Source organism: Haplochromis burtoni, unplaced genomic scaffold (assembly GCF_018398535.1).
Source record: "Haplochromis burtoni strain Fernald_Lab_line unplaced genomic scaffold, NCSU_Asbu1 Contig_33, whole genome shotgun sequence".
Taxonomy (NCBI): Eukaryota; Metazoa; Chordata; class Actinopteri; order Cichliformes; family Cichlidae; genus Haplochromis; species Haplochromis burtoni.
In genome coordinates this window covers 1077420-1094910 of record NW_024582394.1, presented here as the reverse complement: position 1 = coordinate 1094910, position 17491 = coordinate 1077420, and the positions used below count along the sequence as shown (strand labels likewise).

Here is a 17491-nt window from a genome sequence, read left to right as displayed (position 1 = left end):
GTTTTCATTGCCTCATAAAAAAATCATTTGGTATACATCATTGAGCAATTAATCTACTGTTAAATATTTCAACTCACTTACCAAAAGATGAGGAAAAACTACTAAAATGATATTTTCCAGGAAAAAAAAAAAACAGGAAGGCACCACCGTGAAAATCTAGCTTCTATGGACCTCCAGTGGTTTAATGAGGTATAAATTAAATTTAGCCTGTGTCAGTGCACCATGACTTTAGTGTTGGCCACATTTCGAAATACACAAACTTCAAGCACTTCAAGCACACGAGCAAACGTCTCTGAAGTTTTGAGTCATGGTCAATCTTATTTGTTTTTTTAAAAAAAGCTTATTTTTGTGTGTTTTCCATGTTGGTCATTGTGATTGTTTTAAATATTCCAGTAACCTGAAAACAAAAGTAGTGACACACATGGTAACAATAGAGGTGTTATCTTCATTTAGGATGGAAACTGTCTTATCAGTTTGCTGAAATAGCTAAAATTGGACTCAAATTGTTGTTTCATTCAATAAAATCATGTAAGATATGAGATTTTTGAGCTCAGAGCTTGGTAATGAGGCTTTCCTTTCCAAAATGCACATTGAAAATAGTAATTTACTTTTCATTAACTGATTGTTAGGTGTTTAATTTGACCAAATTTCAACCAGATATTTTAGGAATTGACCCAAAATAACTTTTGCAATTTTACAGCTCTGTTGCAGTCCTATTCTATTCAATTCGATCGTGTTCAGCAGGAACAAAGTCTGACTGAACAATAGTAAGTCATTTGCCAGAGAAAGAATTTAATTAAATTAATTTCAGCTGAGATTTCATTAATGAAGCTGGTAATATTTAACAATATGAAAAAGTGGCTAAAGAATACTCCCTGTGTACATATATGAAGCATTACAGCAAAAATGAAGTAAACCTTTACAAACACCTAGTAGCCTGCAGAAGTAACAGATCAAACTGATACTCACACCATGTATCTGTTACACAGACTCCAGTTCCCTTTGTCAATGAGGCACCTCACAATGATACTGGACAGAAAAACAAATCACTAGATTAATTACACTGAAAGAAACATGACAAAAGTCAATAACCCTCATTAACTTACATTTGATCAATACACATTTACAAGGAGCATGCAAATCTATCTACTCCAGTAAAATGTTTAAAAAACACTGCCGAAAGCAACTAAAGGATAAGATAGACATTTAGCATTTATGTTTACAGTCCATTGAGTTTTCAGTACTCTCTTCTGATCTTTGCATAATGAATGCTAGAAGCCAGTTACATCCCTGGTGTTATGTTGACCAGAACATATGTCCTATATTATTGAATACGGTGCTTTTGGAGAGTCAGCAGAATGAGGATGTAATACAAGTAATCTAATATAAACACAGAGTAATCACACAGTATATAATTAAACGGTTGTTAACGAAGGCAAACATTAAAATCTAATGGCATCTAACAATATATTGTGGATATTAAATATTCTACAGATGCATCTGCTCTTAATGGTAAAGGTGGTGAAGCAGTGCACTGAAGCATATTTGGATGCCCCATAATCATACACCTGTGAATATGTGGAATAGTTACTTTTTTCTCGGGGCAGTGTTACTATACCATAAAACAGAGAACATTTAAAAAGTTGATATAGAGTTTTGAAGACTCTTTAAGTCAAACAGAATATCAATCACAGTCATTATCACTATATCAAATAAAGCAATAGGTCATTTCATAAAAGTTTCACAAAGTGACTCGCTCAGATTGGATCTGCTGCTGTTGAACACAAGCACTCCCCTGACAGAACTTATGGGAAACTATCCATTAATCAGCCGAAAAAGAAACTAAAAGAGATGTCCCTTAATGGTTGTTTCTGGCCCTAATGTGCACTAACTGAGGGTAATAAAGGTCTTGGTTATATACATTGCTATGAATTATAGCAGGGAGTACTGTATGCTTCCCAAATAAATGTCAGAAGAGTTTGTTTCAAATAAGATATGACATTGCTCTGCCAAATCATCCGTGGTATAAAAGACAGCAACTTGTTTTCTGCTAAATAGTGAAAAGGAAGTTTTTAAAAGCAATGAAGTAAACATTCAGTACAATGTCCTAACACAATTTTTTTCTTCAGTCTGTTCACAGTTCTCTAGAGGAGTGTATGCCATTTTTGGATTCTATGACAAGAAGTCTGTAAACACCATCACCTCGTTTTGTGGGACGCTACATGTCTCCTTCATAACACCCAGCTTCCCTCTGGATGGAAGTCATCAGTTCATTATCCAGATGCGACCAGATATCAAGGGCCCCCTTCTCAGCCTTATTGAGTACTACAAGTGGGACAAGTTTGCCTATCTCTACGACAGCGATCGAGGTAAGAAGTGAACACGTTTTATAGCTTTCAAAGTGTGATTTGAGTGGATTTTCATCATGAAATTCTCTAAAGAAAATCTGCCACTGTTGTCAGCTGGTTATCTTGTAGCCTTGGAAGCTTGATGTGGAATGCTAATCCTATGGCTATTTGTAAAACATGTATGTGAAATTATGAACTTTGAAAACTGCATTATTGGCCAGATATTTGAATTCTGTAATATAAACCACAGAAACTGTAAGTTAGACTATATTATTATATGTTTGCTACTTTCAGCTGCTGAGTTGTCACAAGGGGCTGCAGAAGAGTAATCTATCCAGCAATTTGCTGGTTCTATTAAGCTGTAGATTAGCATACATGTAGCTTTTTGTTAGCATAGCTTTTGGGAACACTGGTCCTCTTAGGGGAAAGGCTCGCATGTCCCCCTTGTGACCTTTTCTCATGGAGGATATGTGGACCCAAACTTTGCCCATTCCCCCTGACAGACATTTTGTTGATACACTTTTGGTCCACTTGTCCCCTTACAGGGAAGCGGTTGATCAAATGAACACAGAATCCTGAGCAACCGCTTTTATCCTGTGACAAAACATTTCTATCCCACTGTGTGCAACACAGGTGAAGCTAGGTAAAGGGCATGGGCTCATTACAAACAGCTTGTCACATACAATCAACTATAGCACCTCCTCCATTTGAGAGTGTAATGTAATATCAAGGCGAGGTTAGAGGAGAGGCAGTCAGAGTCATCTCTGACATACAGTGGAGATGATACGGCCTAAAGCTGTTGATTTCCACACTTGTTCTACATAGAGATGTGATGTCAGCAATGGTGTGACCATCCTAATTGAGAGGAAAAGTTGCACCATGCTTAGTTCACATTGTGTTATTTTTCAGCTCCACTTCACAATCAAACAACAGACTCACAGATACATACACATATACAAATACAGACACCCAGTTGCTTTTCTGGTTCCAACTCTACCTAAAATTCAAGCCATACCCCTTTTGATCTATCAGTCAGTTAGACAGGCAGGCTTTTCCCAAGATTAAGGATTACAGAATCTGAAGACTGTCACCATAGCACTCATCATGTTTTTACAGTCTGCAGTTATCACAAACATTCACTAATACAGCAGCAGTGGTGCCCTTAATGATAAAACTAGCTTTTTTAGAGAATAAGTTAAATTATTTAGCCATAAATAATCTCTATCCTGAGCCTGTACACCTGTATTTGGAATCCTTGATAAGATCAAGGGCTGAATTTATCCTACATGAAATATTATCTACCCTCAAACTATAATATCCCAGCTTGCTTCATATTCAAATCTATTTCGTCCCTTTTCTTTGATCCCTTTCATAAGTGATTCTTCAAAATTCGACACTGATAACGTCGAAGTCTGGAAATAAGATTTTATATCTTCCAGCAGACATTTTCTCTCACTACCTGAAACGTCGAACACACTATATGCTTTATAAGCATGACAATTGTATTTTTTAATTGAGCTAGCAGCATATGAGTTGGTAAAATGGAAGATGGCTGTGGCTGAATTCGAGAAGAATGGTTAATATAGCAATTAATAATAAGGTGTAATAAAGGCGATGGCAGCCAAAAGGTTCAAGAACAATCTACTCCTGCTTTTGCATTATCTCACTTTGCTGTGTCATGTAATTCATTTTATGCTGTCACCTGCTAATTGTGATTCTGTGACTTTTGCCCTTGAAGCACAATGCAGTCTTCTGGAGCAACTGACACTGAAAAGAAAATCTCTTCCACAGATAGAGTTCCACTCTCTATTAACACTCTTACTGCAATGAAAAACCAGAATTAAAAGCTCAGTACTATCTAGTTACAGTGGAATAACAGTATTTAGTCTTCTATCCTAACAGGAATACTCAGTGTTTATGTTACACATCAAATTATTCTTTTAGCTCATAGACTAATTGTTTTATTTTCAGCAAGCTAAAAGAGACAATGTTCAGATCAATTTTAGAAATCATTTTGAAGGTATGCAACATTGATAAATTCCCAAAGATAGTTTTATATGTAAGTATTTATATGAAGCACTAAGTGGTTTATTGCAACAGAAGTGAATCAACATAGAGATGTGAAACTGCTGCTGTCTACACACAGTTTAGAGTGGATACACGGTGGATGGATTAGGAAGGATTTAGAGCATTTCTGCTCTGTATTACCTTTAACTTTCTATAGTGTTACATCTCTTAAAGTCTCCCATTGCACCTTTTCCCATCCAAGACATATCCTGCCTGCTCTTTATACACTAACGTTATCCTCCCATTTGTCCTGTCTGCTTTACAAATCATCTCTTGTGTTTGCTATGCTTTTCTTCCTTTTGCCAGCATGCTAAGTCTTACCAGTCAGCCTTTCTGACTGACAGCAGAATCAAATACTGTTCCTCTCTAAAATCAGAAGCACCAGCTGTTTCACAGTGTCCCCATGCTAATGCTAGGAGTGACCTGCTGTCCTTACTGTACGTCCGCTGTGGCACTAAGGGGCCTGTTGTGCATATTTCATCATTGCATGGCTGTCTAATTAGGTCAGTGTGATCCACTCATTCCCATGGCAACCCAAAGTGTAGAGAGAAGAGGAAAGAGAGAGACTGTAAGTGACTAAGCTTGTTGGTAAATGATGCAAGGATGTGTGGGGGTGTTTCTCAGGGAGTCGAAAGAAAGGAAGCAATGGAGTTGTTACTGGTTATGATGAATTCTATTAGAACACTGAGGCTAATGCATGAACCAGTAAATACCTTGTCAGCTATGGCCAGTAACTTGGTTTAAACAATGGATCAAGATAGATTAAAGAGTAGGTTAAAGAGAAGACCAATATTATGGTGTAGGTCAGGTACTGGGAACCTATTTTTGGTAAACAACTGATAAATATCTCAAAAAGTGGAGCTGCAACTGATCTTTTCTAACGTGATAAAAATGTGACTACTTTGCAGTGGGCTCCATTTATCCTTTCATCCATTTTCTTGTGCTTATCTAATTCACTGGTTCACGGTTGATGCCCATCCTGCGTGCCATGCGTGGGGTGTGGGGTTACACCAACAGCAGTTACAGTTACAGCAAAACGGTACAGTTACCATTACTAACAAAAACTTAGTCATATTTTCTTTTGTTTTTTCTTCCATCTCCAAAAAGTTTGTCTAAAGGGTCTCCCTTACCGCAAATTCAGCTTTATAGCAGGAAGTGGAAATATTTGCTTGGGACATCTTGCCTGTTGCAAATGTTGAGGACATTCTCTCTGATTGGCCAACCTGTACATTTAAAAGGAGGCCAAAAGAGCTCAAATGATGCCCAGTCTTTTCAATTTAGGTGCTTATCAATAGTAAACTGTGTGATCGGCTAACACTAATTAGCAGGTCTAATTGCCTTGGCAGTTAACCTACACAGTCTATGGATGCAATTTGCTAACTAAGTCCGTTACAAGTTTCTCGGTGACTGCAGTTGTCAGTCAAAGCTGTTATGATGACATTACACCCCAATTTAACATCACCGCGGTAGGAATTAGAATCAAACTTATGGGAAAGGAGACCCCTTGGACATAAATCACCATAATGAGAACTATTGATGACAAAAGAAAGAATCTTTGGAAAAAATTTATCTGAGGGGAATTAATTTATTTTAGTCTGACCCCAGTCCCATTCGCTAACATGGAGGAGGCGGGGTTTATGACCTATACTGCAGCCAGACACCAGGGGGCGATAGAGACGTTTTGGCATTCATTTTTGGGGAGCTGTCCATCGTCCATGTTTTCTACAGCCCTAAAGAATGTAGCCTCATGGGCAGTGTAGTCCGTGCTGCAGGGAGAATGGACTGCCATACCCATTATGTATCTGTGAGCGAGGGAGGGAGAAAAAGGTGAGTGGAAAAGTACGAGCTGTCATCGAGTAGAAACGGGAGCTGGAAGCATGTAAATATAATAATAACCACTGCAGCCAAGAAGAGAGCCTGATGAGCCCAGTTGTAAGTAAGCGATTAAGACTCGACTGTACACAGTGTTCGTGTTTTCCTCCAAAAACAATAAGTTCCGTTGGAGCAGCCTTTCAACGCCTCTCTCTGTCTCAAACTTGACCCAGACAACAAAGTAAAGCTATTTTTCGGCTACTAGCCCGACACTGAAGCTGAAGTATTAGCCAGAGGTCCCTTTACTACAGTTCGGAGCCGCGGACCTTCAGTAACAGTAATATTTCACACAGAAATAGTACATTCATGTAGTTGTAAAAAGCATGATAATATATTAAGTAATCCAAAGTATTCAGAATACGTTACTCTCATTGAGTAACGTAACGGAATACTTTACAAAATACATTTTGGGGCATGTATTCTGTAATCTGTAGTGGAATACATTTTAAAAGTAACCTTTCCAGCACTAAGCATGCCAGCATTTGCTAATATATTAGAAATCCACTGTTGTCTAAATAAGGTCACATACTCGTGCTTGGAGACTTTATGCTTAATTAATCAAGGTCAAATAAAAGCGCTGTCTACAGCAGTGATAAGCACTAAAATAGCTATTTCTGCTGTCAAATATTACAATTGTACCAGTCTGTTTTTTTTTTATATAATTTTCATACTTTTATCTAAACATCATTCAAACATTTACATGTTTGAATCTAGATTAAAATAAACAATAAATAAACCCAAATAAAAAATTTGCAGATTCAAGTTCTGTTATAGCAGACCTGTAGGCAATCACAACCCCTGCTATTTCTTCCTAAAACAAAGCCTTTAAACACTTGCAATTGATTTAAGTGGCGCTTCAATAGGCATTAAGCAAAGAATAACAGGTTCACTCTGGGGAAGGATGTTGGACTTTCAGCACAGTAGATATATGGGAACACAATTTGTTAAACAGATTATAGCTAATGTGAGGATGAATTTGTAGGAATCAAATCAATATCCTCTATTTAATCTGAGCCTATTTGACCCTTAATTAAACATTTTACATCGTATTGTACATGTTCTCATGTATTTGGAGTCATGATTCAATATAATAAAAAAATTGTCAAATGTAAAAGGTAGTAAAGGAAACATTTAACTTAAGTGCTGCTTTAGACCACTGAAAGAGGTATTTGTTGTTCATTGCAAAACGTGCAAAATCATGGGTTTGTGAATAATTATAAAATATTATATAACCGAAAAAGTCACATATATTCTTACATTATATACAACATTGAATGACTTAAAGTGAATGTAACAAAATCAATGATGTCCTTTTTAATGAAATAATTACATTTACAAATGTCATTGAACTTGTAACAAAAGCAAAATACTAAATACGGTATATATTTTAACACTAAATACACAGGAACAAACTAGTATTACATGGTGATATAGTCTTTCAGGTAAAAAGAGTGTAGGGTGGGATGTGATCTAGTTATAAAGTTAAAGGGTACACTGGGGTGGACAATATATTTTAATGCATTTAATTACTTATTAATGCAAATGTTTCATCAGCTAATTTGATGGCCACAGAAAAGGTGATAAAATTGACTTTGAATGTGGGACATTTGTTGATGTCACATGTTGGTCTGAGTCTTCCAGAAACCGCTGGTCTACTGGGATTTTTCTAGGCATAAATGCTTTGTTGATGCCAGAGGTCAGGGGAGAATGGCCCGCTTTCTACATGCTGATACCAACAGCAGCTCAAATAACCGCTTACATACAAGGTGTGCAGAAAAAGCATCTTTGAATACAAAATATATTAAACATTGAAGCACATGGCTACAGTAGCAGAAGATCACAACAGAAGACCATTTCTGCCAGCTTAGAATGGAAAAAAGACGCTACAGTGGTGCAGGGTATACTTTTTTGGCAAGCTTTGGGGTTTTTGTTACTAACTGATTGTTTAAAATGCATAACCTACCTGAGTATTGTTGCGCACATGTCCATGTCTTTATGACCATAGTGTACCCATCTTGTGATAGTTGCTTCCAGTAGGATAACATACGATTTCACAAAGCTAAGATAATTTCACTCTTGTTTCTCAAACATGACAATGAAATCACTGTACTCAAAGGGCCACAGTTTCAATCCAATATGGATGTTCATCTGACAAAGATGCAGGACGTGCATGATGCCATCATGTAAACATGGACCAACATCTCTGAGAATGGTTTTCAGCAACTTGTTGAATCTATGCAACAAAGAAATAAGGCAGTTGTGGATGCAAAAGGTTTTTTTAGTAAGGTGTGCCCAACAGAGCAGCTACTGACTATAAGTACAGTCCACAGAGATGCACTATCTAGATTATATTTGGCTTCAGCCAATGCTAACTAGCATTTTGCCTTTGTTGTTTAATTATTTTCACTGCATATTACTCAGAACTTAAATTTCATTTCATTTATCTAATTTCTTAAGTATCAATAAAACACATTTAACCACTACTTTGACCTTAATGCAACTATGATGAATAGTTCATTCAGATAAAACTGCAAGTCTCCATTTTCCTCATATAAAATCAAAGCCGCGTCGCATGAAATTGATTACATCTGTAATTCACCGGCAAGTCAGAATGAAACACTCAACCTTTTTATTAAACTGCTTTCTAACTGCCCTCAGCAGACCAGCAATCAATAACAGCAAAGATTCAACAGTGAAACCAGACAGAGAGGATGATGCGAATATAATCTGAAACAGACATGATATCTTTGCCTTCACCACACTACACATCACACTGACTGACCAGTGCTACAGCTAACTGCACCAGCTGTGTCAGTTATTCACTGAACATTTTGTTTATATTACATATTGGAATAAACAGTATGGTCAAAATAAGTGATCACATACTGTAAGAGATTTTGCTGAAGACACTTATTTTTCAAGGTTTTCTGAAGGTCTTGCAATTCAAAATACCAGACAAAGACTATGAGTGGACGTTCAGGATAGATTGTATTGTTAATCAAACTGTAAAAATAATAAGCAAAATACTCAATTACTCCTTTAAAACATACAGTAATAGAGCAGAAATGAAATATGAAATGTTGGTATTGATGCAGTCAAGTGTATTGTTAGACCCACTTTCCTCCCACATGTTGGTCAGGTTCATGCCAGAATACCTGTGACTCATCCTGATGAGCTCTTTACATAAGGCACTGAGTCGCTGTAAAACCTTCACTGGGTTTCAACAAGCAGATGAGAATGTTTTTGAACGGGTCTTGTCTGCTGGTCTATTTTTTTTTCTTCAAACTATGTCTGCTTCTGCTAGGCTTTTGCATTTCTTTTTTGTTTTTCTGCGTCCCACATTTTTATTTTCGCGTGCTTGCTGTGACTTCTTGAAATTTGAGGTTTGAAATCTGCATATCATAATTACTGCATTGAGCCATTAAAATGCCATAGGGCCAAAAATATCTCGGGGACTAAAGAGAATGTGCAGTTAATAATTTAAAACCATTATAAAACATATGCATATGTTAAGCATAAAGAGACACAACATGATTCATATTTTAACTCTGTGTCAATCTTTTCTTCAGGCCTGACAACACTGCAAATTGTTCTGGACACCGCAGCAGAGAAAAAGTGGCAGGTAACTGCCATTAATGTGGGAAACCTTAAAGATGAGAGAAAGGATGAGGCCTACCGCTCACTGTTCCAAGATCTGGAGAACAAAAAAGAGAGGAGGGTGATACTGGACTGTGAACAGGATAAAGTGAAGGACATTATGGAACAGGTACATTGTAGATTATTATTATTATTATTATTATTATTTGTTAGTCTTTCTCGTAAGTAATTTCTGGGTAAAGTAATTACATGCAGTAGGCTCCATCGGTATAATTATCAGTGGCTTGTTGTTTGTAAAGAAAGCTAAAAAAATGTAAGTTTGCAAAACATTGAAAGCAAAAAACAAATGTTTTTACTATTTCGTGCTTAAATTATACATGATATTAGAACTAATAGAGTCCAAATATGTAAAAACTCTACTGGGAAGTGTAAATAGCACTGGGAATGGATCTGTGGTGATTAAAAAAGGGGGGTGCAGGAAATGCTAACAACCTTGTTGTCCTTTAATTACTCCTGTAGGAGAAAAGTAAGATCCAGTTGAAATACGTGTATCTGACAAAGCACTTACAAAAGTAGCCTTGTCACATGGACCATGCAGTCCAGCAGATGTAGAAAGGCACCATAACAATTATGCTAATTGTTCATTTAGGCTGTAAACAAAACTGCAATTAAAGGAAAAACAAATGCACATAAGCAGACTATTTTTACTTAACCTTTTTCTCACGAGGGAGGCATATTGATTAGCATTTAAAGCATGCAGACGTCTGTTTAACCAAATGCTGACTGAAATCAATGTCTACAGCCTCGTTGCCTCTTTATCAGGGAAAAACAGAGACTGTCGAGGTGGAAGTTTCTTGCTTTATGTCAAAGACATTTACATAGGAGATGCAAGACGTTATTATTCAAATCTGCATCAAGTAGCAGCCCTGACAAACGAAGGTGTCAGTCAAGCAGCGGGATTAGTTTCAGGTGTGCCATTTATATGAGGTACTGAAAAGGGGTCTGGTTGAGATATGTTAGTTTTTTGCTTTTGTCTTTTCTGATAAGAAAACTGGCGTCAGAACTTGATATCTCTGTCTAGCAATAGCTGCGACTATAAGTGACAATGTTTTTTAAAGTGATAACGGCCAAGACTGTCAGACATGTGAGGGTTGATTGAAACAAATTAATAATGTCTGAATAAATAATGTGGCAGATTTAGATTGTACTTTCTTATAAGTGTAGTTGTCAAACAGTGTAAAATGGCATACAAGAGGAACTTCAATCAAGCATTTTATTAAGCTGTTTTTGTCAACTAAGAATTGCTTTTTCCTTCACGAGGTGTCCTATATGTTGTTTTAATGCACATGTGTTTCACAACAATGTAGGTCATCACAATTGGCAGACATGTTAAAGGCTACCACTACATTATAGCCAATCTGGTGAGTGTAAACAACATTTACAACTTTTTCTTTAAAGAACGACTTTATAAGTGTATTAATTGATGGAATAATTCATTTTGATCTGTTTTTTTAGGGTTTCATTGATGGAGACCTGTCCAAAATTCAGTATGGTGGAGCAAATGTTTCAGGCTTTCAGATTGTTGATTTTGATGATCCCTTGGTTTCCAAATTTGATCAGCGATGGGAGGCACTAGAAGAAAAAGAATATCCTGGAGCCGACAGCAAAATAAGGGTGAGTTTTAACATGCACATATGAGGCGATATAATACTGAAATCATCAATAATTATTCTGTTTAGTTTACTCTACTATACCAGCCCACATGAAGTCAGCTTTTTGGAAATTGAAATGGCATGTTCAGTTTTGGCAAACACAGAAATCAGATAAATTTACATTAAAATATAACCAGAGCTGCATAGTCATTGCCAAAAGTAGCCTTCGTTTTTTTGAAACTGGGAAAGTTCAAGCTGTTTTTCAGGCCACACTGATTTAAATAAAAGCACTCACTCAAGTTTTGACATTTACAAAACAACAAAACTGCTCTACAAAAATACATAAACAAAGAAAGCACCAGCATCAAACATATGATATATCATATGCTGTCTAATTAGGGAAAGACAGTGGATAAAGCATAATGCACTGTGTAATCTAGTGCAGAATGTCAGATAAATATTATTTATTTATTTGATCAACTATATTTATTCAATGTGTGAATACGGAGCTTACAGTTAAAGTCTTTTTTTGTCAACTAGTTATATTATGTTTAACCAGATAGCAATACAGTCCTTCATTATTCATCTATATATAATATATAATTCATGTATAATCTCATCCAATTTTCTGCCATAGTATACATCTGCGCTGACCTATGACGCCGTTCAGGTGATGACAGAAGCTTTTCGATACCTTCATAAACAACGCATTGACTTTACCAGGAGGGCCAACACTGGTGACTGCTTGGCTAATCCTGCTGTGCCATGGGCTCAGGGTGTGGAGATTGAGCGAGCACTGAAACAGGTAACTCACCTCTTTTGCTGGTGAGGATTCATTGCAGTGGTAACAGTAGACACATTAAAAGAATAGCATTTTAAAACGCATCGAGGTAGAAAGTACTTGTCAAAGATTGATTTTTACAGTGCATATGTACACAGAGAAATATGCTCTCAGAAGAAGAAGAAACACACTAAATAGAGATTAATTTGATGGTAAACTATGATGCTGCATCAGTTATTCATGGTTATCATGTTGAGTTTCTGAAAGATCAGTAACACGGTTCTCAAATGTTTTTTTCTTTTCTTTTTATGTCTTTATCTGTACCACACTGACTTGTCCATCTACACTCTTTCTTAATGCAGAGCAGAAAAAAATGTCCAAAACAGCTTCTAGGATGAGATTCTTTTAATGATAAAGGTATCAGTTGGAAATGTCTCAGAAAGCTTTTCCAAAATTGATCAGTTCTTGCCTTTGATGTTTTTTTGTCTGGCACCCTGGAAGTCAGGATACACTTATAAAAGATCAAGATTAGCTGCCTTTAACCACCCCATGAAGACAGAGAGATGCTGTACTGGGTTGTGATCAAACATGTCAGAAGATAAGCCGATCCAAGGGTGTTGGATCTCTTCCAAATCAATTTATGTTGCTCTCAAAACCTGATCAGTGATGTTTAGTTTCCCAAGATCACATGGCTCTTACCTTCAAATGTCCCCCAAAGTGAGGTGAAAGTGAGAGAGAATCAAACTTTATATTATGCTACCTATTGTTTTATTATTTTTTTTCTACGGCAAGATGAATATCACAGTATTGACACAGTGTGTGACAAGTTTGTTCCCCCCCCCCCTCATCTCTTGTTGAAAGGACGTTTCAATTTGTTTTTCATTTTTAGTTTTTCCATCCATCCATCCATCCATCCATCTTCTTCTGCAGTTCAAGAGGTTTCTTCTTGGTCTCAAATCAACTTAACTAAACAAATAACCTGTGAGTTTGATTGAACACTGTTACAGACTATGTAACATCTAATATGGATTTTACATTGTGAGTATAGTATGCAGTGTACTGACGTGCCATCCATATAGGAAACAACTAGTAACACATCAGCACTCAAGTCTAGACCTATGTAACAGCTTTCATGCAATACAGTGACTTGCCAACTGAAAATGGAACTTAAACTTTGGTGATTTTTCAAGTTTGTCAACTAAATGAGAGGATGTATGTCGCAAATCTGAGTTTCCATGTTGTGAAGTTAAGAGATCCACTCCACCAAATGCATTTTAGAAATGCTGATTTTCCCTGAAAAAAATCAAGAGGATCCTTCCCATTCTTTCTACTTTAGTTCCTTTGGTTAATGAATGTTCTCTGAATACATGCTGAGTTTATGCTCTTCAATCTGGACACCACTGGGTTCATTCAGACTTTCTGCTGCCTCGTAGCTCAGCACAAAGAAGTATTTGAAGTCATTAGGTATCATGGTAAAACACTCAAGAAGAGGGGAGCCATAGGAAACAAAGAGCAAAGAACACTTCTCACTTAACCGATCCAAATGGATGTCACTTTAGGGAACTTGGATGAGGTCGTGACAACATCACAATGCACTGATTTTTGGGCAATGAAACTCTGGGTGAATACGTTTTTGAGGACTGTATTACTTCAGACAAGTAAAAAGACACGTAAAAAAGATCCTTATTAGCACATTAGTATTTTACTTCTCTGAAACTGTCCCAATCATCTCCTGATGACTTAGCAAAGAGCATTTCACCCTTGTTGCTCAAATTGGCAGCTATTTACGGATTAAGCCCTGAAAGGATTTATGAGACATTTATTACCTATTCATCCTGACAAAACTGCATTTGCATGACCCAGACAACATCAAGAATTAATTTAACTTTGAAAATCTCAACTTTTAACCTGCAAATGAATGGTGAATGGTGTTACTTGACTGATCATAATTAATAAGAACAACAATGATAGCTTCCATGTTTTTAATTATTGCCTTCCACATAAGCCCACTACCACTGTTTGCTCGTCACACAGATTTATTCATGTCAAATCAGTCTTACACACGTCTGATCTTGTGTTTCCAAGGTTCGAGTGGAAGGACTGACAGGAAACATCCAATTTGACCAGCATGGCAAGAGAGTCAATTACTCAGTGAATATAATGGAATTAAAGAGTAATGGTCCTGTAAAAGTAAGTCTCTTGATATCCAATTTGAATAGAAGATGAATATCTATACAAGATTTGAGCGTTTGGAAAATTTTTGAGACTATATAGTTTGAATTCAAGGCTCAAGCTGTCCATTAAAGCAGCACTTACTTTTTCTTGAATTTATTGCTTATTTTTTCCAACAGATTGGATACTGGAATGAAATGGATAAAATGGCTGTCACCAAATCAGATGTCTTTACAAATGACACAACAGGAATGGAAAACAAGACCGTTATTGTGACCACCATTTTGGTATGTTTAATAATGAGTCCATAACTAATTGCGTACTTTAATTGTGGTTTTAGTGTTTCAGTTCTTGGACCACTGGGTACCTTATTTTATGAATAGATGTCTTAACACTTTAATTAAACACTTTTCCCTTTACGGAGAAAAGTGTTGTTTTTTTTTCCTTGTTTTTGTTAAATATATGTAGAATAACACCAGATCACTGATTTCACGCTACAAGACTTTACTGTGTTTCACAAGGTAATTCATATGTGCTGAATTCATGTGTGCTGCTCTTTTTTCCTGTCCTTCAGGAAGCTCCGTATGTAATGCTGAAAAAGAACGCTGACCTTTTTGTAGACAATGAGCGCTACGAGGGTTACTGTGTAGATCTTGCTGCTGAGATAGCGAAGCACTGTGGCTTCAAATATCAACTGAAAATAGTGGGGGATGGAAAATATGGAGCAAGAGATGCAGAGACCAAAATCTGGAATGGGATGGTTGGAGAGTTGGTATATGGGGTGAGTTGATCTACTCATTCGAATGCATGCTTTAAAGGTTTTCAATGAGATAACTTTGATTGAGAGCCCCTGTAATCTCAAGTGGTATTTCTTAAACCTTTTTTTGCCTTTTTTTTCTTTGCCTTCTGGTTTGATAGAAAGCAGACATCGCAGTGGCTCCTCTGACCATCACATTGGTGCGAGAGGAAGTGATTGACTTCTCCAAGCCTTTCATGTCACTGGGCATTTCCATCATGATCAAGAAGCCTCAGAAATCCAAGCCTGGAGTTTTCTCTTTCTTGGATCCACTGGCTTATGAGATTTGGATGTGTATAGTTTTTGCTTACATTGGTGTCAGCGTGGTGCTGTTCCTCGTCAGCCGCTTCAGCCCCTACGAGTGGCACACTGAGGAGTATGAGGACGGGCAGATCCAGACCAATGAGTCTACTAATGAGTTTGGCATATTCAACAGCCTGTGGTTCTCCCTTGGAGCCTTTATGCGACAAGGCTGTGACATCTCTCCTAGGTAAGTCAGAAAAATCCACAACTTCCATATTGCGTTAATTTAAGAAAATTTATGCTGTAAGTATAAGTAAATGATAAGTGATATTCCACCAGAACTACCTAAAAATGAGAAAAAAATGATTTTAGAGCTTCAAAGTATTCATCAACCAAGTGTAGTTTTAGCTCTGCTAGCAATATAGGATTAGGGGTTGTAATATTGTTGGGTTTATAACTTAGAGGTCCAGAGTAAAGCACTGTAGCATAGATTCTCAAATCAAAAGTGGATGACGAGGATGGAGAGCATTAGTTAGTAACATGTTATGTTTGAGCATGTAACCAAACCATCCACTTTGTTATATTCTTCATACATTCTGTATGTCTTGGCTTTATTTGGTTTTATTTACTTTTGTTTAGATGAAAAGTTATAAAATTATTCTTTTTACAGAATTTAGTGTAAAATTAATATTTTAACTGTAGATTTACTACCTTGTGAGTAGACATTTGTGTTGTGTTGACCTATCCTTTTTATCCCACACCTCATCCCAAACATGTTTTATGGTAAATTAAGAGTAACCACTGCTTCTCTTTGTTAATACTGTTGCTCACAGCCTAAAGGGCCTGGGTTCAAATCCACATTCTAGATTGAGCCTTTCTGTGTAGAGTTTGCATATTTACCCAAGTTTATGCGGGTTGTCTCAGGATACTTTGGCTTCTTCCCACAGTTCAAAGACACCCATTTAGTGGGGTTAGGTTAATTAGTGATTGGTGCAAATGGGTACACTATCCAGAATGTACCCTGCTTTCGCTGGGATAGTCTCCAGCCTCCCACTGCAACCATAATTTGGAAAAGTGGAAGAAAATGGTTTTATGGATCTTTAGCATTATTGTAGTCTCAGAGATAAACTAGTACATCCCAACTAGAGTATTGTTTGGTCGGTTTGTGCTGTGCTATTTTCAAATGGATATACCTAAAAATAAACCAAAATAAATATACCAAATCACAATGCCATGCCCTACATCACACAGTGACTGCATTTATGGTTGAAACCTGCCTTTGATAAAATATGAAGAAAAAAAATCTTTTCAAAGCTGTGCATGGTTAAGTCTAGGAATATTTTGTGATTCATGGTAAATTACCTGCCTCAAGCGGTCCACATCTCTAGAAAATTGTTGAAACATCCACTGCATAAAAGTTATCTCAATACAGCTATTGAATCCTATTTCTATGTTTTGTTAGAATATGATAAAAAAAAACCCAGATAAACATAAGTCAACAGCTCTTTCTATTTTTTTGTCTGTACAACAGATCTCTGTCTGGACGCATCGTTGGTGGCGTGTGGTGGTTTTTCACCTTAATCATCATTTCTTCCTACACTGCTAACCTGGCTGCTTTTCTGACGGTTGAAAGAATGGTTTCTCCCATTGAAAGTGCCGAGGACCTGGCTAAACAGACTGAGATCGCTTATGGGACTCTGGACTCTGGCTCCACAAAAGAGTTTTTTAGGGTAAGAGATATTCAGTGTATATTCTGAAGCTATGGAAACAACTCATATCAACTCATAGCTTGTGTATTCTTTCTGTACAATTTTACACCAAGCATAATAGCATTGCAGAACATACAGTGCTTAAAGGAAGACATAATATAACTGAAAGTTTTCATAATAAAGCTGTATTAAAATCTTTTTTTTTTTCTCAACACAGCGCTCAAAGATTGCCCTTTTTGACAAAATGTGGACAT

General features: G+C 36.8%; 1 protein-coding gene across 6 annotated transcripts in view; it reads left to right on the top strand.

Annotated features, from left to right (window-relative positions):
- The window catches only part of gria2b (glutamate receptor, ionotropic, AMPA 2b), a 51660-nt gene that overhangs the window by 27635 nt on the left and 6534 nt on the right, over window positions 1-17491 (top strand). For all 6 annotated transcript variants that reach the window (XM_005919404.3, XM_005919406.3, XM_005919403.3 and 3 more), the window contains exons 3-13: window positions 2130-2369; window positions 9857-10053; window positions 11252-11305; window positions 11400-11558; window positions 12174-12341; window positions 14403-14507; window positions 14669-14776; window positions 15064-15270; window positions 15408-15775; window positions 17060-17258; window positions 17455-17491. The exon at window positions 17455-17491 is cut by the window's right edge and continues 211 nt beyond it. In XM_005919404.3, the coding sequence (XP_005919466.1) occupies window positions 2130-2369; window positions 9857-10053; window positions 11252-11305; window positions 11400-11558; window positions 12174-12341; window positions 14403-14507; window positions 14669-14776; window positions 15064-15270; window positions 15408-15775; window positions 17060-17258; window positions 17455-17491 (1842 nt within the window). The remainder of the gene's footprint in view (window positions 1-2129; window positions 2370-9856; window positions 10054-11251; window positions 11306-11399; window positions 11559-12173; window positions 12342-14402; window positions 14508-14668; window positions 14777-15063; window positions 15271-15407; window positions 15776-17059; window positions 17259-17454) is intronic.